The following is a 25,777-nucleotide window of genomic DNA, read 5'->3' as shown; positions in this document are numbered from 1 at the left end:
GATGCCTCCCCAGAATAGCAACTTAGCAGAGAGAAAGTGAGGGCTGAGGCTTCAGGTCTGGCCAGGTCACTGAAACTGAGGAGGCAGTGTCTCATCCAGCTCCCCTCCATCACCCAGGGCACCCCCAGGGGTATTGGCAGCTCCCAGGCTGGGGATTTAGAGAGCCAGCACTTCATTCAGTCCAGATAGAGCGTCGCGTACCCCTCAGACCTATGAGTGCTTCACCCACCCACAGTGTGTGCCCACTAGCCCCTGGGACTGTGGAAGCCGTCAGAGCTGAGTCTGGTAGGGTCCTGGGCCCAGGACAGAATCATGGGGCTGAGTTCACAGCTTTCAGACTGAGAACATTACCCATTCAGAGTGAGGGGACACCGAGGGAGCAGAAACCCAGTTACTCTCAGAAAGAATCCAGATACTCCACTCCATTTTCCTTGATCCCCTGCCAACGCACACAGGATCTGTGGGTTGTTATTGAGCTGGTCTGTCTCAGAGCTCTGTCGGATTGCCAGCATTCTGCTGAAGGTTGAAAGGACACAAGAACGTGTCTCGATGCATGGAGCAGGCGGGAGAGAGAGAGAGAGATGGAGTGAGGAAAAGAGAAAGACCGCTGCCAAGATAAAGAGAGGACGTAGCAATGAATGGAGGACAGACAGCGACTGAGAGGAAAACTAGAATGAGCAGCCAGACAGACTGGGAGGAAGTGAGAATGATGGCTGATGTGGGGAAACCTGAGGGTGAGAGAGGGATAGACAGAGCGTGAGAAAAAGGGAGAGAGAGAGAGAGGTCAAGTAAGTGGGAAATACACCCTAGAGAGAGAGATGGACAAACATGGAGACAGAAATGGGGGGAATTAGTGCATGAGACAGTGAGAGCAATTGGGTGATAGAAATAGAGCTAAAAAGATCCAGTGAAGATTGAGAGGTGATCTCACTGAAGCTCCACTGAAGGTAGGGTGAACTTTGACAGGGTGAATGCTGAGAGAGTGTTCCCCATGGAGAGCAGATGAGAGCTAAGGGCCAGAGTTTTAAAGTGTTGGGTTTCTCTTTCAGACAGAGGTGAGGAGATTTCTCCTCTTGGTGGGACACTGGTCTGGGGAACTCTCTCACTAGTCTGGGGAAACAGACCATAGGATTATTTTGAAGGCCGAGGGAGACAGACGATTAATGAGCAAGGGAGGTGGGGCGGGGGGGCAAGGAGTAATTTGGGGTTGATGCCACAGAACTTACTGAATGGCAGCACAGGTTTGAGGGACCCAGAGGTCTGACTGTGTTCCTAATTAGTACATTGCTGCACTTGGTGCATTGGCTAAGGGAGCAATTAGCTCACAGCAAACAGAAAATAACAGTAACGAGATTGGATAAGCTCTCATTACTGAATGCTAGTGTCCTCAGACTGTGACCCTGGACTGCCTGGACATCGGGATTATCTTTCCTGCATTTACCCTGTCTAGTCCTGGTAGAATTTTATAGCTTTTTTAATGAGATCCTATCCCTCCTTTTCCTAAACTCTGAATATCGTCCTAACCAATCCAGATACTCCCAGCACAGTCCGCCCTGCCATCTTAGGATCCAAGCCTGGGAAACCTTGACAGCACGTCCTCCTGAACCAGAACATCCATCCCCAGATAAAGAGACTAAACTGCACACAATACTCCAGCTGTGGTCTCACTCAGGTCCTGTCGGATTGTTCCTGTATTCCAATTCTCTCTCTATCGCGGCCAACGTACCATTTCTCTATTCCTGAGATGCTGCCTAACCTGCTGTGCTTTGACCAGCAACACATTTGCAGCTGTACCATTTCCCTCCTTCATCACCTGCTGCACCTGCACGTTTACTCTCAGCAACTGGTGTACAGGGTCACCCAGCTCCCAGTGCACCTCCCCTTCTCTCAATCGATCACTCTTCAGATAATAGTCTGGCTTTGCAGCTAACATTAAGGAACCGCATATTTATTTGTGTTTTACTGTATCTGCTGTGTGTTTGCTCAGCCTGTGTAAACCTCACTGTATCCTCCTCACAGCTCACCAGCTTTGCGTCATCTGCAAACTTGGAGATATTACATTAATTTCCCCCCACTATATCATTAATATATTCAGTGAATATCTGGAGTCCAAGGCACTGAGCCCTGTGTTACCCCACCATCCACCGCCTTCCACTCAGACAGAAGATCTGTTTATTCCTGCTCTTTGTTTCCTATCTGCCAACCAGCCCTCGATCTGTCTCAGTAACACCCTGTATCTTATTCTTGTTTATTTAATGTGCTAAGCTCTTATGTGGGACTTTGTCAAAAGCTTTTGAAAGTCCAGATAAACCACATCCACTCCTTCCCCCCCCGCAAATCGTTACATCCTCGGGGAATTGTTGTCGATTTGTGGAACGTATTTTTCTCTTTTGTAAACCCACGCTGACTCTATCCAAACCTCTCCAATAGGAAGTTAGGATTCTTTAAAAAGCCAGTCCTCACGCCCAATGCCCCCCCCCCCACCCAAAACGCCCTCCTCAGCCCCTCCCCCTCCCACACTAACACCACCACATCCCATCCTCTCCCACACCAACGCCCCCCCCCCCCCGCAAATACCGCCCTGTCCCAAACCAAACTACACCTCCCCATCCTCTTCCCCACTCCATGCTCTCCAGCCTAAGGTTCCCTCACACCTCCCTGCCCCCCCCCCCAGTTACATGTCCCCCTCACCCCCGCTCTCCACCACCCATTTCCAGCTTTGACCTACTTGTAGAATCTCTTGTTGGTCCTCCTCTCAGCGGGGAATCCCAGCATTCCGCAGACCACTCGGCTGTTCTTGTAGATCCAGCCATTGTCACAGACCTGCTCCCACTGGCCTTTGTACTGGACCTCCACAAAGCCCTCAGTGACTGGCAGGCGCTGCCTGGCGTTGGGTACAGCTGGTCTCAGGCGCACCTCCTCAATCTGCTCACTCTGCACCTGTCAGCAATCAGGAGAACCCTCGAATTAACATCGTAGAAGCAGACCAGGCCCTTCGGCCCGGTGGCTCTGTACTGGCAATGATAAGTGACACTAGGGTCACCTGACTGCACTGGCCTCACAGCCCAATGTTATCACAGTTCAAACGTTCACTTAAATACATGGGCACGGGGTGCAGGGGCTGTGGGAGGGGGAATAAATGGGTGTAGAGTGTGTGATGGCGGGGAGTGTGGACATGGGGCTGTGGGAGGGGGATTAAATGGGTGTAGAGTGTGTGATGGGGGGAGTGTGGACACGGGGGGCTGTGGGAGGGGGATTAAATGGGTGTAGAGTGTGTGATGGGGGGGAGTGTGGACACGGGGGGCTGTGGGAGGGGGATTAAATGGGTGTAGAGTGTGTGATGGGGGGGAGTGTGGACATGGGGGGCTGTGGGAGGGGGATTAAATGGGTGTAGAGTGTGTGATGGGGGGTGTGTGGACACGGGGGGCTGTGGGAGGGGGATTAAATGGGTGTAGAGTGTGTGATGGGGGGAGTGTGGACACGGGGGGCTGTGGGAGGGGGATTAAATGGGTGTAGAGTGTGTGATGGGGGGAGTGTGGACACGGGGGGGCTGTGGGAGGGGGATTAAATGGGTGTAGAGTGTGTGATGGGGGGAGTGTGGACACTGGGCTGTGGGAGGGGGATTAAGTGGGTGTAGAATGTGTGATGGGGGGGGGAGTGTGGACACGGGGTGGCTCTGGGAGGGGGATTGCAGTTTGCTTGTGACCAGACAGTGCATGAACAAACATCTCGATGTTAAAATCCAGAAGGCCCCCAGTCATTGTCCTGGGAGCTTCAGCTAAGGGTGGTTCGTGTCCCTGATGTATGTGGTGAACTCTGAACCGTGGAAGCAGCCAGTCCAACTGCTGTCAATGTGAGGGACAGACGGAGGGAGGGAGGGAGGGAGGGCTAGGTGTCAGTCTCCTTTCTCTCTGCACAGCTGGGAAACTGCACTCCCACTTTCTCAGTGAGCAGGGAGAGTATAGGATCACTGAGGAGACAGCAGTGACTGCAGTCAAAAGGAATGTAATGTTCCATCCGTGCTGTGTGGGAGCATTCACATTCCTCAGCTCCTGAATCCACTGAAGTGATTCCATATGGGTTCCTGGAAAAGACAATCCCAAATTATAAATTCAGCCCCTAGCCACAGTAACGGCTGGTCAGCGTCAACCTTGGAATGGTACTTAGTCTCTCAACAGCCATATCATCTCTGTACTGCACTGCTCACTGTACAACTGACAAACAGTGCTCATCCCCACATGTCAGGGACAAACCCGAGAGGGAACAGTTGTTCAATAACAACACCCTTGATTGAGTTTTTTGAAGAAGTAACAAAGAAGATTGATGAGGGCAGAGCAGTAGATGTGATCTATATGGACTTCAGTAAGGTGTTCGACAAGGTTCCCCATGGGAGACTGATTAGCAAGGTTAGATCTCATGGAATACAGGGAGAACTAGCCATTTGGATACAGAACTGGCTCAAAGGTAGAAGACAGAGGGTGGTGGTGGAGGATTGTTTTTCAGACTGGAGGCCTGTGACCAGTGGAGTGCCACAAGGATCGGTGCTGGGCTCTCTACTTTTTGTCACTTACATAATGATTTGGATGCGAGCATAAGAGGTACAGTTAGTAAGTCTGTAGATGACACTAAAATTCGAGGTATAGTGGACAGTGAAGAGGGTTACCTCAGACTACAACAGGATCTGGACCAGATGGGCCAATGGGCTGAGAAGTGGCAGATGGAGTTGAATTCAGATAAATGCGAGGTGCTGCATTTTGGGAAACAAATCTTAGCAGAACTTTTCACTTAATGGTAAGGTCCTAGGGAGTGTTGCTGAACAAAGAGACCTTGGAGTGCAGGTTCATAGCTCCTTGAAAGTGGAGTCACAGGTAGATAGGATAGTGAAGAAGGCGTTTGGTATGCTTTCCTTTATTGGTCAGAGTATTGAATACGGGAGTTTGGAGGTCATGTTGCAGCTGTACAGGACATTGGTTAGGCCACTGTTGGAATATTGCGTGCAATTCTGGTCTCCTTCCTATTGGAAGGATGTTGTGAAACTTGAAAGGGTTCAGAAAAGATTTACAAGGATGTTGCCAGGGTTGGAGGATTTAAGCTACAGGGAGAGGCTGAACAGGCTGGGGCTGTTTTCCCTGGAGCGTCGGAGGCTGAGGGGTGACCTTATAGAGGTTTACAAAATTATGGAAGGCTTGGATAGGATAAATAGACAAAGTCTTTTCCCTGGGGTGGGGGAGTCCAGAACTAGAGGGTATAGGTTTAGGGTGAGAGGGGAAAGATATAAAAGAGACCTAAGGGGCAACGTTTTCACACAGAGCGTGGTACATGTATGGAATGAGCTGCCAAAGGATGTGGTGGAGGCTGGTACAATTGCAACATTTAAGAGGCATCTGGATGGGTATATGAATAGATATGAGCCGGGTGCTGGCAGGTGGGACTAGATTGGGTTGGGATATCTGGTCGGCATGGTCGGGTTAGACCAAACGGTCTGTTTCCATGCTGTACGTCTCTATGACTCTATGACCCTGCATTTATATAGTGTTTCATGGGAGTCCTTCCAAACAATATCTGGCACTGCGCCCCACCGGTGGGATGGGGGTGGGGAGGGGCATTACCACAAGGAGCTCAAAGCATCATAGGAAGAGCCAAGTGCCCCCACAATCTTTGAGCTTCTCCCAGGCAGTGCACCCCAGACCCCCATCACCCTCTGGGTGATTTAGTTTACCTCTAATCATTGAGTCATAGAGATGTACAGCACGGAAACAGACCCTTCGGTCCAACCCATCCACGCCGACCAGATATCCTAACCCAATCTAGTCCCGCCTGCCAGCACCCGGGCCATATCCCTCCAAACCCTTCCTACTCATATACCCATCCAAATGCCTCTTAAATGTTGCAATTGTACCAGCCTCCACCACTTCCTCTGGCAGCTCATTCCATACACGTACCACCCTCTGTGTGAAAAAGATACCCCTTAGGTCTCTTTTATATCTTTCCCCTCTCACCCTAAACCTATGCCCTCTAGTTCTGGACTCCCCGACCCCAGGGAAAAGACTTTGCCTATTTATCCTATCCATGCTCCTCATAATTTTATAAAGCTCTCCTCCCGCCTTTCACTTTTAAGAAGTCAGAGGTCACATGACACCAGGTTATCGTCCAACAGGTTTCTCTGAAATCACAACGTTTTCGGAGCACAGCCCCTTCATCATCAGGTGAAGTAACTCGTCATGTGACTTCTGACTTTGTCCACCCCAGTCCCAACACCGATCCCTCCACCTCACGAGGCCAATGAGGTGTCGGTGGGCAGTGGGCCCACACACCCCTTCCCTGAGCAACAATGCGGCGGCCATGTTCAATCGCCTGGCTTCATTACCGAGATGATGTTCGAGTCTACAAATCCGGGGATGCGCTCATCCTTGCAGATGACTCCAGCGTCCTCCTCGTGTGTGCAGTCAGTCTGCCCCCACCCCAGGGATTTGCACTCCGAGACGTCCTTCTCTGTCCCACGACAATCCAGGTTATCCAGCCACACCCTCCCTGGAACGCAACGGGTAAGATCATTTTGTGAGTGTGTAATCTGCAATCCCCACCCCTAACCCTCCTGCCACGGTCGAATAGCTCCCCCAGACGGAGGGGTACATGATCGAGTTACTGGAATGGCTCCAGCAAAACAGCTTCCAATAGCTAGAGGGTCAGAGGTCACAGTTTTAAAGCCATTGGCAACAGACCCTGAGGAGAGATGTGGAGAATTTACAGCCATTGGGCTTTTTCCCCCTTCACAACACAGAAAGAGACCCTTTGGCCCACTGCGTCCCAATGGCCAGCACTTAGCCCAACTTCTTTCTGCGCCTTTATCTGGAATGTTCTGCTGGAATGGAACTGGACAAATATTCAAAATGGTGGTATCTGCAGGAACTGTGGGACTCATTGGACCATCCCCAGGATCGGGAACACTAAATGGACTGACTCTTGGGGGTGAATGCACTGCCCTATCAGGTGTGCCTGTGCAAAATGGGCCTGGGATTAGAAAGAATGAGAGGTGGTGTCATTGAAACACCGAGGATTCTTCAAGGGGCTTCACAGGGTAAACACTGAGAGGATGTTTCCCCCTCATGGGAGAGTCTAGGACCAGAGGCATCATCTCAGAATAAAGGGGGTCAGGAGGAAACTCTTCTCTCTGAGGGTTGAACATTGGATCAGCTGTGATCCTATAGACTGGTGGAGCCGACTCGATGGGCCAAATGGCCCACTCCTGTTTCTATTTCTCAGTGTTATAGTCTAACCACTGCAGTCCATGTGCTGTGGGTTGACCCACAATGCCCTTAGGGAGGGAATTCCAGGATTTTGACCCAGTGACAGTGAAGAAACAGCGATGTATTTCCACATCAGGATGGTGGGTGGGAACCTGCAGGGGCTGGTGTTTCCATCTATCTGCTACTCCCCCATGTCCTTCGAGATGGAAGTGGTCACGGGTTTGGAGGTTGACACTGAAGGAGAACTAATTCTTTTCGAGAGCTGGCACTGGCGTGATGGGCTGAATGGCCTTGTTCTAGCCTGGGAGATTCTTTGGGAGGGAGTGACATGCTGTAGATGATTCAGTCAGTTCGCTCTGGTTATCCCACAGCATGCACGCTGAGGGGAGGGGGTAACCACGGCTTCCTCCAGCCCCTGCCAGCTCTCACCTGTCCCTTTGCCGTACTTGGCACTGTGTGTCCAGCCCACGGCCGTGGTGAAACCCATCATCCGGCACAGAACCACAGCATTGTCCAGCTTGAAGTCGTCATCGCAGATGGTCCCCCACTCTCCCTCGTAGGACACCTCCACCCGGCCCTCGTTGTGCTTGCGGGGGTAGCCCGACAATCGGACCCCCACCTTCTCCCGTTGGAGGGGCGCTGGCGTGGTCCGCTGCCCAGAGACGGCCAGGAGCCACAGCCCGAGAAGCAGCAGTCTCCCACTGAGCTCCGGCCTGTTCCTCCCTGTGGACACAGCCATCTGAGAGAGTCTAGGCAGGGAGAGGTGGAACAGCGTGACAACTGGGGAACAGGAGGACGTGAGGAGGAGGGTGCAGAGGGAGCAACAGGAGGATGCAAGGAGGAGGAGGGTGCAGAGGGAGCAACAGGAGGATGCGAGGAGGAGGAGGGTGCAGAGGGAGCAACAGGAGGATGCGAGGAGGAGGAGGGTGCAGAGGGAGCAACAGGAGGACGCGAGGAGGAGGAGGGTGCAGAGGGAGCAACAGGAGGATGCGAGGAGGAGGAGGGTGCAGAGGGAGCAACAGGAGGATGCGAGGAGGAGGGTGCAGAGGGAGCAACAGGAGGACGCGAGGAGGAGGAGGGTGCAGAGGGAGCAACAGGAGGATGCGAGGAGGAGGAGGGTGCAGAGGGAGCAACAGGAGGACGCGAGGAGGAGGGTGCAGAGGGAGCAACAGGAGGACGCGAGGAGGAGGAGGGTGCAGAGGGAGCAACAGGAGGATGCGAGGAGGAGGGTGCAGAGGGAGCAACAGGAGGACGCGAGGAGGAGGAGGGTGCAGAGGGAGCAACAGGAGGATGCGAGGAGGAGGGTGCAGAGGGAGCAACAGGAGGACGCGAGGAGGAGGAGGGTGCAGAGGGAGCAACAGGAGGGGGAATAAAACAAGGCGAAGGAGGAGAGCGACCGGGGATCACATAAGGGAGACACCTCGGCATGGGGGGAGGAAGTGAAAGGATTGTGCAGGGGATTGAGGGTTAGGGTAGGGGAGGGAAATGAAGGTGAAATGAGGAGATCAGGGTCAGGAACAAGGGAAAGACAGAGGTCAGAAGGTGGAAATAAATGACGAATAAAGGGAAGGGGCCAAGAGTGTGAGGAGAGAGAAAAGAAATATGCAATTAATGAATGTTATATCAGGTCAAAGCTGGTTAGGAGTTGTATAACATTTTAAAAACTTCTCTCGTGGTATCCAGACATCACTGACTGGGGCCAGTATTTTACCCCAGTATTAATTACCCTCCAACTGAATGGCTTCCTCAGCCATTTCAGGGAACAATTAAGACCATGAAACAGTGGGTCTGGAGTCACATGTTGGGCCAGACCAGGTAAAGCAGGCAGGTTTCCATCCCTCAAGGACATGACTAGTTCTCAATTCCAGATTTTTAATGAACTGAATTTAAATCCCACAGTCGAGTGAGCTGGGATTTGAACCTATGGCCCATTACAACACGAGGCTGGGGGTGACGGAGTAGCGACCCGGTGATGTTCCCACCCTGTCACTTTCCCAGGAAGGGGAAGGACAACGTGAAGACAAGAAGTTGCATTTCCATCGAACCTTTCGCCAGCTCTGAACTGCCTCATGGACCTCGGAACTAACAAAGCATCCTTCATCTGGACTTACTGCCATAATGTCAGAAAGATGACAGCTGAGATGCTCAGCAAGATCTAACAAGCAGCACGCAAACACAGGAACAAGCAATTCAGCCCATCAGCCCCCATCCTACCATCCAGTGTGATCACAACGGATTAACCACATCAATGCCTTTTACTAACCCCATCTCCATAACCCTGTACCCAGTAGTAATTCAGAAACCTACCAATCTTTAGCCTATGGTTTGGAGATGTCGGTGTTGGACTGGGGTGTAGAAAGTTAAAAATCACACAACACCAGGTTATAGTCCAACAGGTTTAATTGGAAGCACACTCACTTTCGGAGCGACGCTCCTTCATCAGGTGATCTTTAGCCTAAACATGCTGAAAGAGTTTCCTTTTTAAATTTATTCATGGGATGTGAGCATAGCTGGTGGGGCTATGCTGCCTTCTTGAACTATGTGCTGTGGCTCTGACAGTGTGGGTAGAGCTGAGAAATACTAAGGGTAGAAAGACCCTCTTGGGAGTTATCTACAGGCCCCCAAACAGTAGTCTGGATGTCGGATGTAAGTTGAAGCAGGAGCTGAAATTGGCCTGTCGCAAAGATGTTACTGCAGTTGTTATGGGGATTTTAACATGCAGGTAGACTGGGAGAATCAGGGTGGTATTGGACCTCAGGAAAGAGACTTTGTGGAGTGCCTCCGAGATGGATTCTTAGAACAGCTGGTGTTGGAGCCTACCAGGGAGAAGGCAATTCTGGATCTGGTATTGTGTATCGAACCAGAATTGGTCAGGGACCTCAAAGTGAAGGAGCCATTTGGAAGGAGTGACAATAATACAATAAGCTTCAATCTGCAAATTGAGAGGGAGAGGGTACAGTCGGAAGTGACAATATTTCTGTTGAATAAAGGGAACTATGGAGCAATGAGGGAGGAGCTGGCCAAAGTTCAATGGTGCAATACCTTAGCAGGGATGACAGTGGAGGAACAATGGCAGATATTTCTGTGTATAATGCAGAAGATGCAGGATCAGTTCATTCCAAAAAGGAAGAAAGATCCTATGAGGAGGCATGGGCGGCCGTGGCTGATGAGGGAAGTTAAGAAACATATAAAGATAAAAGAGAAAAAGTATAACATAGCAAAGATAAGTGGGAAAACAGAGGACTGGGAAGCTTTTAAAGAACAACAATGGATTACTAAGAAGGAAATACGCAGAGGAAAAATGAGGTACAAAGGTAAACTGGCCAATAATATAAAGGAGGATAGTAAAAGCTTTTTTAGGTATGTGAAAGGCAAAAAAATGGTTAAGACTAAAATTGGGCCCTTGAAGACAGAAACAGGAGAATATATTACGGGGAACAAAGAAATGGCAGAAGAATTGAATTGGTACTTCAGATCTGTGTTCACTGGGGAAGAGACAAGCAATCTCCCTGAGGTAACAGTGGCTGAAGGATCTGAACTGAAGGGAATTTATATTTGCCAGGAATTGGTGTTGGAGAGATTGTTAGGTCTGAAGGTTGATAAGTCCCTGGGCCCTGATGGTCTACATCCCAGGGTACTGAAGGAGGTGGCTCGGGAAATCGTGGATGCGTTGGTGATTATTTTCCAGAGTTCGATAGATTCGGGATCAGTTCCTGTGGATTGGAGGGTGGCTAATGTTGTGCTACTTTTTAAGAAAGGAGCGAGAGAGAAAGCAGGAAATTATAGACCAGTTAGTCTGACCTCAGTGGTGGGAAAGATGCTGGAGTCTATTATAAAGGATGAAATTACGACACATCTGGATAGTAGTAACAGGATAGGACAGAGTCAGCATGGATTTATGAAGGGGAAATCATGCTTGACCAATCTTCTGGAATTTTTTGAGGATATAACTCCGAAGATGGACAAGGGAGATCCAATGGATGTAGTGTACCTGGACTTTCAGAAAGCCTTTGATAAAGTCCCACATAGGAGGTTAGTGAGTAAAATTAGGACGCATGGTATTGGGGGCAAAGTATTAACTTGGATTGAAAGTTGGTTGGCTGATAGGAAACAAAGGGTAGCGATAAACGGCTCCATCTCGGAATGGCAGTGAGGTACCGCAGGGATCAGTGCTGGGACCGCAGCTTTTTACAATATATGTTAATTGTATAGAAAATGGTATTAGTAATAACATCAGCAAATTTGCTGATGATACAAAGCTGGGTGGCAGGGTGAAATGTGAGGAGGATGTTAGGAGATTACAGGGTGACCTGGACAGGTTGGGTGAGTGGTCAGATGCATGGCAGATGCAGTTTAATGTGGATAAATGTATGGTTATCCACTTTGGTGGTAAGAACAGGAAGGCAGATTACTACCTAAATGGAACCAATTTAGGTAAAGGGGCAGTACAGAGAGATCTGGGTGTTCTTGTACACCAGTCAATGAAGGTAAGCATGCAGGTACAGCAGGTAGTGAAGAAGGCTAATAGCATGCTGGCCTTCATAACAAGAGGGATTGAGTATAGAAGCAAAGAGGTTCTTCTGCAGCTGTACAGGGCCCTGGTGAGACCACACCTGGAGTACTGTGTGCAGTTCTGGTCTCCAAATTTGAGGAAAGACATTCTGGCTATTGAGGGAGTGCAGCGTAGGTTCACGAGGTCAATTCCTGGAATGGCGGGAATTTCTTATGTCTTCAGTCTTCAGTCTTTCTTATGCTGAAAGACTGAAGCGACTGGGCTTGTATACCCTTGAGTTTAGAAGACTGAGAGGGGATCTGACTGAGACGTATAAGATTATGAAAGGATTGGACACTCTGGAGGCAGGAACCATATTTCCGCTGATGGGTGAGTGCCGAACCAGAGGACACAGCTTAAAAATACGGGGGAGACCATTTAGGACAGAGATGAGGAGAAACTTCTTCACCCAGAGAGTGGTGGCTGTGTGGAATGCTCTGCCCCAGAGGGCAGTGGAGGCCCAGTCTCTGGATTCGTTTAAGAAAGAGTTGGATAGAGCTCTCAAAGATAGTGGAATCAAGGGTTATGGAGATAAGGCAGGAACAGGATACTGATTAGGAATGATCGGCCATGATCATATTGAATGGCGGTGCAGGCTCGAAGGGCAGAATGGCCTACTCCTGCTCCTATTGTCTCTTGTCTATTGCCCTTCGGGATGGAATTCCAGGATTTTGACCCAGTGACAGTGAAGGAACGGCGATATATTTCCAAGTCAGAGTGGGGAGTGTCTTGGAGGGGAACCTGCAGGGGGTGGTGTTCCCATGTACCTGCTGCCCTTGTCCTTCTGGATAGAAGTGGTTGTGGGTTTGGAAGGTACTATCTGAGGATCTTTGGTGAATTTCTGCAGTGCATCTTATAGATAGTACACACTGCTGTTACTGAGCGTTGGTGGTGGAGGGAGGGGATATTTGTGGATGTGGTGCTGGGCTGCTGTGTCCTGGATGGTGTTGAGCTTCTTGAGTGTTGTTGGAGCTGCACCCATCCTGGTAAATGGGGAGTATTCCATCCCCCTCCTGAGTTGTGCCTTGTAGATGGTGAACAGGCTTTGGGGAGTCAGGAGGTGAATAACTTGCTGCAGTATTCCTCGCCTCTGACCTGTTCTTGTAGCCACTGTGGCAAGTCTATTTGAGTTTCTGGTCAATGTTAACCCCAGGATGTTGATAGTGGGGGATTCAGTGATGGTAACACAACTGAATGTCAAGGTGGTTAGCTTATTGACGATGGTCATAACCTGGCATTTGTGGGGGGTGAATGTTAATTGCTACTTGTCAGCTCAGGCCTGGATATTGTCCAGTTGAACATGGACTGTTTCAGTATCTGAGGAGTTGCAAATGGTGCTGAACAATGTGATGTATACATAAGAAGAAAATAGACAATAAACAACAAGACTCTTTGGAGCACTTAGATACAGAGTGAACTTTGGATCCCAGTCCATAGCTCACAGAAAGTTGCAACCCCAGTCGATACAGTGGGAAAGAAGGCAGATCAGGGCACTGATTACAAAAGTTCACAAGACTTTAGTGAGGCCACGTTTGAGTTGTGTGCTGTTGTGTTACCACACTATAGGAAGGATGTGGAGGCTTTGGAGAGGGTGCAAAAGAAGTTTACCAGGATGTTGCCTGGACTTCAGTGTATTAGCGATAGGGAGAGTCATACAGCACAGACCCTTCAGTCCAACCCGTCCCTGCTGAACATCTTCCCAAACTGAACCAGTCCCACCTGCCTGCTCCTGCCCCATATCCCTCTAAACCCTTCCCCTTATTGTACTTACCCAAATGTTTTTTAGATGTTCTAACTGCACCCACATCTACCACTTCCTCTGGATGTTCAGTCCACACACAAACCATTTTCTGTGTGAAAATGAATCCTTTTTCAATCTTTCCCCTCTCATCTTAAAAATATGCCCTCTAGTTTTGAATCCCCCCCCCCACCCTATTGAAAACCTTACTATTCAACTTAACTATGCCCCCCCCACCCCTATGATTTTATAAACCTCTGAGGTCAGTCCTCGGCTTCCTCTGCTCCAGTAAAAAAAGCCCCAGCTTATTCAGCCTTTCTTTATAACTCAAAGCCTCTATTCCTAGCAACGTCCTGATAAATCTTTTCTGAACCCTCTCTGGCTTATTAACATCTTTAACATGTGGCACGGTGGCACAGTGGTTAGCACTGCTGCCTCACAGCGCCTGAGACCCGGGTTCAATTCCCGACTCAGGCGACTGACTGTGTGGAGTTTGCACGTTCTCCCCGTGTCTGCGTGGGTTTCCTCCGGGTGCTCCGGTTTCCTCCCACAGTCCAAAGATGTGCGGGTCAGGTGAATTGGCCATGCTAAATTGCCCGTAGTGTTAGGTAGGGGTAAATGTAGGGGTATGGGTGGGTTGTGCTTCGGTGGGTCGGTGTGGACTTGTTGAGCCGAAGGGCCTGTTTCCACACTGTAAATCTAATCTAATCTAAAAAAAAATCTTTCCTATCGCAAGGTGACCAGAACTGGACAGCGTACTCCCAGACGAAACCTCAGCAACATCATGTCCCAGCTCCTATACTCAAAGGTCTGACTAATGAAGACGTGTGTGCTAAACCCCTGAACCACCCCGTCGCCCTGTCACATGGAGGTTGGACAAACAGGGATTGTTCTCAGTGGAGCATCAGAGGCTGAGGGGTGACCCGATAGAAGTGTATAAAATTATGAGAAGCATTGATAGGACGGATAGTTCGTCATGTTCCCAGGTGGAAATGTCAAATACACAAGGGCATAGGTTTAAAGTTGCGTGAGGCAAGTTTTCCTTTTGCAGGCAGAGGGTGGGAGGTACCTGGAATCTGCTGCCGGGGGAGGTGACCGAATCAGATACAATAGCAACATTTAATCGGCATTGAGACGGATGTGAACAGGTGTGGGAGAGGGGGATACGGACCTTGTGCAGGCAGGTGGGATGAGTTTGGAATAGCATCATGGTCAGCGTAGACATGGTGGGCTGAAGGGCCTGTTCCTGTGTTGCACTGTTCCATGTTCTATGTATGTTGGCCTTCATTGCAATGAGATTTAAATTCACAGAACATGGAACATTACGGCGCAGTACAGGCCCTTCGGCCCTCGATGTTGCACTGCCCTGCCATACTAATCTGAAGCCTATCCCACCTACACTATTCCATGTATGTCCATATGCCTGTCCAATGACGACTTAAATGTACTTAAAGTTGGTGAATCTACTACCGATGCAGGCAAAGCATTCCATACCCTTACTACTCTGAGTAAAGAAACTACCTCTGACATCTGTCCTATATCTATCAGCCCTCCATTTAAAGCTATGCCCCCTTGTGCTCGCCATCACCATACTTGGAAAAAGGCTCTCCCTGACCACCCTATCTAACCCTCTGATTATCTTATAAGTCGGGATGTCACCGTCCAGTTACTCAAGGCCTTGGTGAGACGACAGTATTAATGCAGTTTGAACTCCCTATCATCGAGGGAGTGCAGTGGAGTGTGACTAGGGCTGGCAGGACTGACTGGACCTGTATTCACTCGGGTTTAGAAGGTCAAGAGGTGTCAGACTGAAACATATAGAATTCTAACAGGGCTGGACAGACTCAGTGCAGCCAGGATATAATCTCAGGATTAGATTAGATTCCTTACAGTGTGGAAACAGGCCCTTCAGCCCAACCAGTCCACACTGACCCTCCAAAGAGTAACCCGCCCAGACTCATTTCCCTCTGACTAATGCACCTAACACTCTGGGCAATTTAGCATGACCAATCCACCTAACCTGCACATCTTCGGATTGTGGGAGGAAACCGGAGCACCCGGAGGAAACCTACGCAGACACAGGGAGAATGTGCAAACTCCACACAGTCAGTCGCCCGAGGCTGGAATCAAACCTGGGTCCCTGGTGCTGTGAGACAACAGTGCTAACCACTGAGCCACCGTGCTGATAACTGGAGGTTTGGGGGGGGGGGGAGGAGAGGGGGGAGGTGCTAGATCATTTCACACTGAGATGAGGAAAAAGAATCTCTTTAATACAAATGGTTGTGAACAAGTGGTATTCGCTACTTCAGAAGGCCATGGAGGCAAAGCCACTGAATATATTCAATTCAATATATAACAGCAGTAACTCCAAAGATTTCGACATGCTGATGTTGGACTGAGGTGTACAAAGTTAAATATCACAGAACCCCAGGTTACAGTCCAACAGGTTTAATTAGAAGCACACTAGCTTTCACTTCGAAAGCTAATGCTTCCAAATAAACCTGTTGGACTGTAACCTGGGGTTGTATGATTTTTAACTCCTAACTCCAAAGAGACAACATGAGAAACAGCAGAGCCTAGATGGTGATGACAGCAGTTAGCGAGTTGACTTTACACACACAATGGAAGTTCACAGCAATGTCTGTGTGTGCATGTGGTGTGCGTGTGTGATGTGCGTGTGCGTGTGTGATGTGATGTGCGTGTGTGATGTGCGTGTGTGGTGTGCATGTGTGATGTGCGTGTGTGATGTGTGTGATGTGTGTGTGTGTGTGTGTGTGTGCGTGTGTGTGTGTGTGATGTGTGATGTGTGTGTGTGCGTGTGTGATGTGTGTGTGTGTGTGTGTGTGCGTGTGTGATGTGTGTGATGCGTGTGTGATGTGTGTGATGTGTGTGTGTGTGCGTGTGTGATGTGTGTGTGTGTGCGTGTGTGATGTGTGTGTGTGTGTGTGTGTGTGCGTGTGTGATGTGTGTGATGTGTGTGTGCGTGTGTGATGTGTGTGTGTGTGTGTGCGTGTGTGATGTGTGTGATGTGTGTGTGTGATGTGTGTGATGTGTGTGTGTGTGTGTGTGTGTGCGTGTGTGATGTGTGTGATGTGTGTGTGCGTGTGTGATGTGTGTGATGTGTGTGTGTGATGTGTGTGATGTGTGTGATGTGTGTGTGCGTGTGTGATGTGTGTGTGTGTGCGTGTGTGATGTGTGTGATGTGTGTGTGCGTGTGTGATGTGTGTGATGTGTGTGATGTGTGTGTGTGATGTGTGTGTGTGTGTGTGCGTGTGTGATGTGTGTGATGTGTGTGTGTGATGTGTGTGATGTGCGTGTGCGTGTGTGATGTGTGTGTGGTGTGCATGTGTGATGTGCGTGTGTGATGTGTGTGATGTGTGTGATGTGTGTGTGCGTGTGTGATGTGTGTGTGTGTGCGTGTGTGATGTGTGTGATGTGTGTGTGCGTGTGTGATGTGTGTGATGTGTGTGTGTGATGTGTGTGATGTGTGTGATGTGTGTGTGTGATGTGTGTGATGTGTGTGTGTGATGTGTGTGTGTGCGTGTGTGATGTGTGTGATGTGTGTGTGCGTGTGTGATGTGTGTGTGTGTGCGTGTGTGATGTGTGTGATGTGTGTGTGCGTGTGTGATGTGTGTGTGTGTGCGTGTGTGATGTGTGTGATGTGTGTGTGCGTGTGTGATGTGTGTGATGTGTGTGTGCGTGTGTGATGTGTGTGATGTGTGTGTGTGATGTGTGTGATGTGTGTGATGTGTGTGTGTGATGTGTGTGATGTGTGTGTGTGATGTGTGTGTGTGCGTGTGTGATGTGTGTGTGCGTGTGTGATGTGTGTGTGTGTGCGTGTGTGCGTGTGGTGTGCGTGTTGGAAAGGGATCAGGATCAATACAGGAGACAGTGACAGAGAAGAGAGAGGGAGGGAGGATGTGCCGGGGGGGTAGGGGGTTAGTACTGGGAGCCTCATGTTTCACACAGAGAGAGTTGAGTGAGTGGATAATAAACCGGTAGACGCAGCAAAACGCGGGAAAATGTTGCCCACTTTGTCCGGAAGGATTCAGCAGCAGCAGGAAAAAGAGCAAGTGGAAAGGGAAATTAAATGTTGATAATTGCAAAGGGGAATGGAATGTCAAAGTAGGGATGTTGGCGAGGCCACATCTGGAATATAGGTTTGATCCTCTGATTTAAGAGACTGTTACAATCCCAGAGCAGACCGCAGGATTTATATTACAATCTGGCTCCGTACCAGAATCACTTTTTTCCACAGAGATCCAGGAAACTCACAGTGAATAAAGTTACAAAACGTCACGGCTGTCAGACAGACAGCAGGAAGCTCAGGGTCATTCAGCCCGGCGAAAGTGGGCTCCGGACTAACTAACGAGTCAAAGGTCATTGGGGAGAGGGAGGAGAGGCCTCAGTGGGATCAGCCACGATTTTGTGAAATGGCAGAAGGTCCTGCTCCTGATCATTAAGTTCATCTGTCCATTTGTCTCATTCAACGGAGAGTGAGTAACAGGTAGAGTTGGCGTGTGTGTGTGTGTCTGTGTGTGTGTGTGTGTGTCTGTGTGTGTGTGTGTGTGTGTGTGTGTGTGACAGACAGACAGAATAACACAGACGCCAAAAAACTGGGAAAGGGAAAGAGAGAGAGAGATGAAAAAAAATTAAGAGGGAGAGATAGGAGGTATCAAGGAAGAGATACAAATAGAGAGAGAGAGAGAGAGAGCGAGAAAGATGGTGAATAAACCAGTAACTGAGAGCAACAAATTGTGAGCAGGCCGCGTGCTGAAGTCTCCCAGGAGCATTGCTGTATGTAACATATTTACTCAGCAAATGGTCTCAGTGTTTGTGAAAGTGAGGTAATGTTTGGGAATTAGCAGTTACCGCATTCTGGTCAGACTGTACACAAGCAGGATGGCATTCTGGCTTCAGACACACAGCCAGGTCGGTCTGTCCCTCACAGGTTTCCACCCCAGACACACAGCCAGGTCAGTCTGTCCCTCACAGGTATCCCCCCGAGACACAGCCAGGTCGGTCTGTCCCTCACAGGTTTCCCCAGACACACAGCCAGGTCGGTCTGTCCCTCACAGGTATCCCCCCAAGACACACAGCCAGGTCGGTCTGTCCCTCACAGGTTTCCCCCCCAGACACACAGCCAGGTCAGTCTGTCCCTCACAGGTATCCCCCCGAGACACACAGCCAGGTCGGTCTGTCCCTCACAGGTTTCCCCAGACACACAGCCAGGTCGGTCTGTCCCTCACAGGTTTCCCCCCCAGACACACAGCCAGGTCGGTCTGTCCCTCACAGGTTTCCCCCCAGACACACTGCCAGGTCGGTCTGTCCCTCACAGGTATCCCCCCCAGACACACAGCCAGGTCGGTCTGTCCCTCACAGGTTTCCCCAGACACACAGCCAGGTCGGTCTGTCCCTCACAGGTATCCCCCCTTGACACACAGCCAGATCGGTCTGTCCCTCACAGGTATCGCCCCCAGACACACAGCCAGGTCGGTCTGTCCCTCACAGGTTTCCCCAGACACACAGCCAGGTCGGTCTGTCCCTCACAGGTTTCCCCCCCAGACACACAGCCAGGTCGGTCTGTCCCTCACAGGTTTCCCCCCAGACACACTGCCAGGTCGGTCTGTCCCTCACAGGTATCCCCCCCAGACACACAGCCAGGTCGGTCTGTCCCTCACAGGTTTCCCCAGACACACAGCCAGGTCGGTCTGTCCCTCACAGGTATCCCCCCTTGACACACAGCCAGATCGGTCTGTCCCTCACAGGTATCGCCCCCAGACACACAGCCAGGTCGGTCTGTCCCTCACAGGTATCCCCCCTTGACACACAGCCAGGTCGGTCTGTCCCTCACAGGTATCGCGCCCAGACACACAGCCAGGTCGGTCTGTCCCTCACAGGTATCGCCCCCAGACACACAGCCAGGTGGGTCTGTCCCTCACAGATTTCCACAGACACACAGCCAGGTGGGTCTGTCCCTCACAGGTATCCCCCCAGACACACAGCCAGGTCGGTCTGTCCCTCACAGGTTTCCCCAGACACACAGCCAGGTCGGTCTGTCCCTCACAGGTATCCCCCCCAGACACACAGCCAGATCGGTCTGTCCCTCACAGGTATCGCCGCCAGACACACAGCCAGATCGGTCTGTCCCTCACAGATTTCCCCAGACACACAGCCAGGTCGGTCTGTCCCTCACAGGTATCACCCCCATACACACAGCCAGGTCGGTCTGTCCCTCACAGGTTTCCCCCCAGACACACAGCCAGGTCGGTCTGTCCCTCACAGGTATCACCCCCAGACACACAGCCAGGTCGGTCTGTACCTCACAGGTATCCCCCCCATACACACAGCCAGGTCGGTCTGTCCCTCACAGGTTTCCCCCCGACACACACAGCCAGGTCGGTCTGTCCCTCACAGGTATCCCCAGACACACAGTAAGGTCGGTCTGTCCCTCACAGGTTTCCCCAGACACACAGCCAGGTCGGTCTGTCCCTCACAGGTATCCCCAGACACACAGCCAGGTCGGTCTGTCCCTCACAGGTTTCCCCAGACACACAGCCAGGTCGGTCTGTCCCTCACAGGTATCCCCAGACACACAGCCAGGTCGGTCTGTCCCTCACAGGTTTCCGCAGACACACAGCCAGGTCGGTCTGTCCCTCACAGGTATCCCCCCCAAGACACACAGCCAGGTCGGTCTGTCCCTCACAGGTATCCCCCCAAGACACACAGCCAGGTCGGTCTGTCCTTCACAGGTATCCCCAGACACACAGCCAGGTCGGTCTGTCCCTCACAGGTATCCCCAGACACACAGTAAGGTCGGTCTGTCCCTCACAGGTTTCCCCAGACACACAGCCAGGTCGGTCTGTCCCTCACAGGTATCCCCCCAAGACACACAGCCAGGTCGGTCTGTCCTTCACAGGTTTCCCCCCCAGACACAGCCAGGTCGGTCTGTCCCTCACAGGTTTCCCCCCAGACACACAGCCAGGTCGGTCTGTCCCTCACAGGTTTCCCCACCAGACACACAGCCAGGTCGGTCTGTCCCTCACAGGTATCCCCCCAGACACACAGCCAGGTCGGTCTGTCCCTCACAGGTATCCCCCCCAGACACACAGCCAGGTCGGTCTGTCTCTCACAGGAATCCCCCCCAGACACACAGCCAGGTAGGTCTGTCACTCACAGGTTTCCCCCCAGACACACAGCCAGGTTGGTCTGTCCCTCACAGGTATCCCCAGACACACAGCCAGGTCGGTCTGTCCCTCACAGGTATCCCCAGACACACAGCCAGGTCGGTCTGTCCCTCACAGGTTTCCGCAGACACACAGCCAGGTCGGTCTGTCCCTCACAAGTTTCCGCAGACACACAGCCAGGTCGGTCTGTCCCTCACAGGTATCCCCCCAGACACACAACATTTCGGTCTGTCCCTCAAAGGTATCCCCCCCAGACACACAGCCAGGTCGGTCTGTCCCTCACAGGTATCCCCCCCAGACACACAGCCAGGTCGGTCTGTCCCTCACATGTTTCCCCCCAGACACACAGCCAGGTCGGTCTGTCCCTCACATGTTTCCCCCCAGACACACAGCCAGGTCGGTCTGTCCCTCACAGGTTTCCCCTCCAGACACACAGCCAGGTCGGTCTGTCCCTCACAGGTTTCCCCAGACACACAGCCAGGTCGGTCTGTCGCTCACAGGTTTCCCCAGACACACAGCCAGGGCGGTCTGTCCCTCACAGGTATCCCCCCCAGACACACAGCCAGGTCGGTCTGTCCCTCACAGGTTTCCCCCCCAGACACACAGCCAGGTCGGTCTGTCCCTCACAGGTATCCCCACGCAGACACACACCCAGGTCGGTCTGTCCCTCACAGGTTTCCCCAGACACACAGCCAGGTCGGTCTGTCCCTCACAGGTATCCCCACGCAGACACACACCCAGGTCGGTCTGTCCCTCACAGGTATCCCCAGACACACAGCCAGGTCGGTCTGTCCCTCACAGGTATCCCCCAGACACACAGCCAGGTCGGTCTGTCCCTCACAGGTTTCCCCCCAAGACACACAGCCAGGTCGGTCAGTCCCTCACAGGTATCCCCCCAAGACACACAGCCAGGTCGGTCTGTCCCTCAAAGGTATCCCCAGACACACAGCCAGGTCGGTCAGTCCCTCACAGGTATCCCCCCAGACACACAATAGGTCGGTCTGTCCCTCAAAGGTATCCCCAGACACACAGCCAGGTCGGTCTGTCCCTCACAGGTTTCCCCAGACACACAGCCTGGTCGGTCTGTCCCTCACAGGTTTCCCCCCAGACACACAGCCAGGTCGGTCTGTCCCTCACAGGTATCCCCCCAGACACACAATAGGTCGGTCTGTCCCTCACAGGTATCCCCAGACAAACAGTCAGGTCGGTCTGTCCCTCACAGGTTTCCCCCCAGACACACAGCCAGGTCGGTCTGTCCCTCACAGGTATCCCCAGACACACAGCCAGGTCGGTCTGTCCCTCACAGGTTTCCCCAGACACACAACCAGGTCGGTCTGTCCCTCACAGGTATCCCCCCAGACACACAGCCAGGTCGGTCTGTCCCTCACAGGTTTCCGCAGACACACAGCCAGGTCGGTCTGTCCCTCACAGGTATCCCCCCAGACACACAGCCAGGTCGGTCTATCCCTCAAAGGTATCCCCCCCAGACACACAGCCAGGTCGGTCTGTCCCTCACAGGTATCCCCCCCAGACACACAGCCAGGTCGGTCTGTCCCTCACATGTTTCCCCCCAGACACACAGCCAGGTCGGTCTGTCCCTCACATGTTTCCCCCCAGACACACAGCCAGGTCGGTCTGTCCCTCACAGGTTTCCCCTCCAGACACACAGCCAGGTCGGTCTGTCCCTCACAGGTTTCCCCAGACACACAGCCAGGTCGGTCTGTCGCTCACAGGTTTCCCCAGACACACAGCCAGGGCGGTCTGTCCCTCACAGGTATCCCCCCCAGACACACAGCCAGGTCGGTCTGTCCCTCACAGGTTTCCCCCGCAGACACACAGCCAGGTCGGTCTGTCCCTCACAGGTATCCCCACGCAGACACACACCCAGGTCGGTCTGTCCCTCACAGGTTTCCCCAGACACACAGCCAGGTCGGTCTGTCCCTCACAGGTATCCCCACGCAGACACACACCCAGGTCGGTCTGTCCCTCACAGGTATCCCCAGACACACAGCCAGGTCGGTCTGTCCCTCACAGGTATCCCCCCAGACACACAGCCAGGTCGGTCTGTCCCTCACAGGTTTCCCCCCAAGACACACAGCCAGGTCGGTCAGTCCCTCACAGGTATCCCCCCAAGACACACAGCCAGGTCGGTCTGTCCCTCAAAGGTATCCCCAGACACACAGCCAGGTCGGTCAGTCCCTCACAGGTATCCCCCCAGACACACAATAGGTCGGTCTGTCCCTCAAAGGTATCCCCAGACACACAGCCAGGTCGGTCTGTCCCTCACAGGTTTCCCCAGACACACAGCCTGGTCGGTCTGTCCCTCACATGTTTCCCCCCAGACACACAGCCAGGTCGGTCTGTCCCTCACAGGTATCCCCCCAGACACACAATAGGTCGGTCTGTCCCTCACAGGTATCCCCAGACAAACAGTCAGGTCGGTCTGTCCCTCACAGGTTTCCCCCCAGACACACAGCCAGGTCGGTCTGTCCCTCACAGGTATCCCCAGACACACAGCCAGGTCGGTCTGTCCCTCACAGGTTTCCGCAGACACACAGCCAGGTCGGTCTGTCCCTCACAGGTATCCCCCAGACACACAGCCAGGTCGGTCTATCCCTCACAGGTATCCCCCCCAGACACACAGCCAGGTCGGTCTGCCCCTCACAAGTAACCCCCCCAGAAACACAGCCAGGTCGGTCTGCCCCTCACAGGTTTCCCCAGACACACAGCCAGGTCGGTCTGTCCCTCACAGGTATCCTCCCAGACACACAGCCAGGTCGGTCTGTCCCTCACAGGTTTCCCCAGACACACAGCCAGGTCGGTGTGTCTCTCACAGGTTTCCCCAGACACACAGCCAGGTCGGTCTGCCCCTCACAGGTATCCCCCCCTAGACACACAGCCAGGTCGGACAGTCCCTCACAGGTTTCCCCCCATACACACAGCCAGGTCGGTCTGTCCCTCACAGGTTTACCCAGACACACAGCCAGGTCGGTCTGTCCCTCACAGGCATCCCCCCAGACACACAACAGTTCGGTCTGTCCCTCACAGGTATCCCCCCCAGACACACAGCCAGGTCGGTCTGTCCCTCACAGGTTTCCCCCCAGACACACAGCCAGGTCGGTCTGTCCCTCACAGGCATCCCCCCAGACACACAACAGTTCGGTCTGTCCCTCACAGGTATCCCCCCCAGACACACAGCCAGGTCGGTCTGTCCCTCACAGGTTTCCCCCCCAGACACACAGCCAGGTCGGTCTGTCCCTCACAGGTTTCCCCAGACACACAGCCAGGTCGGTCAGTCCCTCACAGGTTTCCCCAGACACACAGCCAGGTCGGTCTGTCCCTCACAGGTTTCCCCCCCAGACACACAGCCAGGTCGGTCTGTCCCTCACAGGTTTCCCCAGACACACAGCCAGGTCGGTCAGTCCCTCACAGGTTTCCCCAGACACACAGCCAGGTCGGTCTGCCCCTCACAGTTTTCCCCTCCAGACACACAGCCAGGTCGGTCTGTCCCTCACAGGTTTCCCCCCCAGACACACAGCCAGGTCGGTCTGCCCCTCACAGTTTTCCCCTCCAGACACACAGCCAGGTCGGTCTGTCCCTCACAGGTATCCCCAGACACACAGCCAGGTCGGTCTGCCCCTCACAGTTTTCCCCTCCAGACACACAGCCAGGTCGGTCTGTCCCTCACAGGTTTCCCCCCCAGACACACAGCCAGGTCGGTCTGTCCCTCACAGGTTTCCCCCCAGACACACAGCCAGGTCGGTCTGTCCCTCACAGGTTTCACCCCAGACACACAGCCAGGTCGGTCTGTCCCTCACAGGTTTCCCCCCCAGACACACAGCCAGGTCGGTCTGTCCCTCACAGGTATCCCCCCCAGACACACAGCCAGGTCGGTCTGTCCCTCACAGGTTTCCCCAGACACACATCCAGGTCGGTCTGTCCCTCACAGGTATCCCCCCGAGACCCACAGCCAGGTCGGTCTGTCCCTCACAGGTTTCCCCAGACACACAGCCAGGTCGGTCTGTCCCTCACAGGTATCCCCCCAGACACACAGCCAGGTCGGTCTGTCCCTCAAAGGTATCCCCCCCAGACACACAGCCAGGTCGGTCTGTCCCTCACAGGTTTCCCCAGACACACAGCCAGGTCGGTCTGTCCCTCACAGGTATCCATCCAGACACACAGCCAGGTCGGTCTGTCTCTCACAGGTTTCCCCCCCAGACACACAGCCTGGTCCGTCTGTCCCTCACAGGTATCCCCCCAGACACACAGCCAGGTCGGTCTGTCCCTCACAGGTATACCCCCAGACACACAGCCAGGTCGGTCTGTCCCTCACAGGTTTCGCCCCCAGACACACAGCCAGGTCGGTCTGTCCCTCACAGGTATCCCCAGACACACAGCCAGGTCGGTCTGTCCCTCACAGGTATCCCCCCAGACACACAGCCAGGTCGGTCTGTCCCTCACAGATGTCCCCAGACACACAGCCAGGTCGGTCTGTCCCTCACAGGTATCCCCCCAGACACACAGCCAGGTCGGTCTGTCCCTCACAGGTTTCCCCAGACACACAGCCAGGTCGATCTGTCACTCACAGGTTTCCCCAGACACACATCCAGGTCGGTCTGTCCCTCACAGGTATCCCCCTGAGACCCACAGCCAGGTCGGTCTGTCCCTCACAGGTTTCCCCAGACACACAGCCAGGTCGGTCTGTCCCTCACAGGTATCCCCCCAGACACACAGCCAGGTCGGTCTGTCCCTCAAAGGTATCCCCCCCAGACACACAGCCAGGTCGGTCTGTCCCTCACAGGTTTCCCCAGACACACAGCCAGGTCGGTCTGTCTCTCACAGGTTTCCCCCCAGACACACAGCCAGGTCGGTCTGTCCCTCACAGGTTTCCACCACAGACACACAGTCAGGTCGGTCTGTCCCTCACAGGTTTCCCCAGACACACAGCCAGGTCGGTTTGTCGCTCACAGGTATCCCCAGACACACAGCCAGGTCGGTCTGCCCCTCACAGGTTTCCCCCCCAGACACACAGCCAGGTCGGTCTGTCCCGCAC

At 52.8% G+C, this 25,777-nt stretch overlaps 1 protein-coding gene across 6 annotated transcripts in view; it reads right to left on the bottom strand.

Annotated features, from left to right (window-relative positions):
* LOC132821789 (lysyl oxidase homolog 3B-like) overlaps positions 1 to 25,777 on the bottom strand; it is a 215,545-nt gene that overhangs the window by 146,644 nt on the left and 43,124 nt on the right. For all 6 annotated transcript variants that reach the window (XM_060834621.1, XM_060834797.1, XM_060834977.1 and 3 more), the window contains 3 exons: positions 7,677 to 8,027; positions 6,368 to 6,531; positions 2,729 to 2,940 (listed from right to left, as the gene is read on the bottom strand). In XM_060834621.1, the coding sequence (XP_060690604.1) occupies positions 2,729 to 2,940; positions 6,368 to 6,531; positions 7,677 to 8,027 (727 nt within the window). The remainder of the gene's footprint in view (positions 1 to 2,728; positions 2,941 to 6,367; positions 6,532 to 7,676; positions 8,028 to 25,777) is intronic.

Source organism: Hemiscyllium ocellatum, chromosome 1, assembly GCF_020745735.1.
Source record: "Hemiscyllium ocellatum isolate sHemOce1 chromosome 1, sHemOce1.pat.X.cur, whole genome shotgun sequence".
NCBI lineage: Eukaryota > Metazoa > Chordata > Chondrichthyes > Orectolobiformes > Hemiscylliidae > Hemiscyllium > Hemiscyllium ocellatum.
The sequence above is the reverse complement of the archived record's forward strand: the minus strand, read 5'-3'. Positions and strand labels throughout refer to the sequence as shown.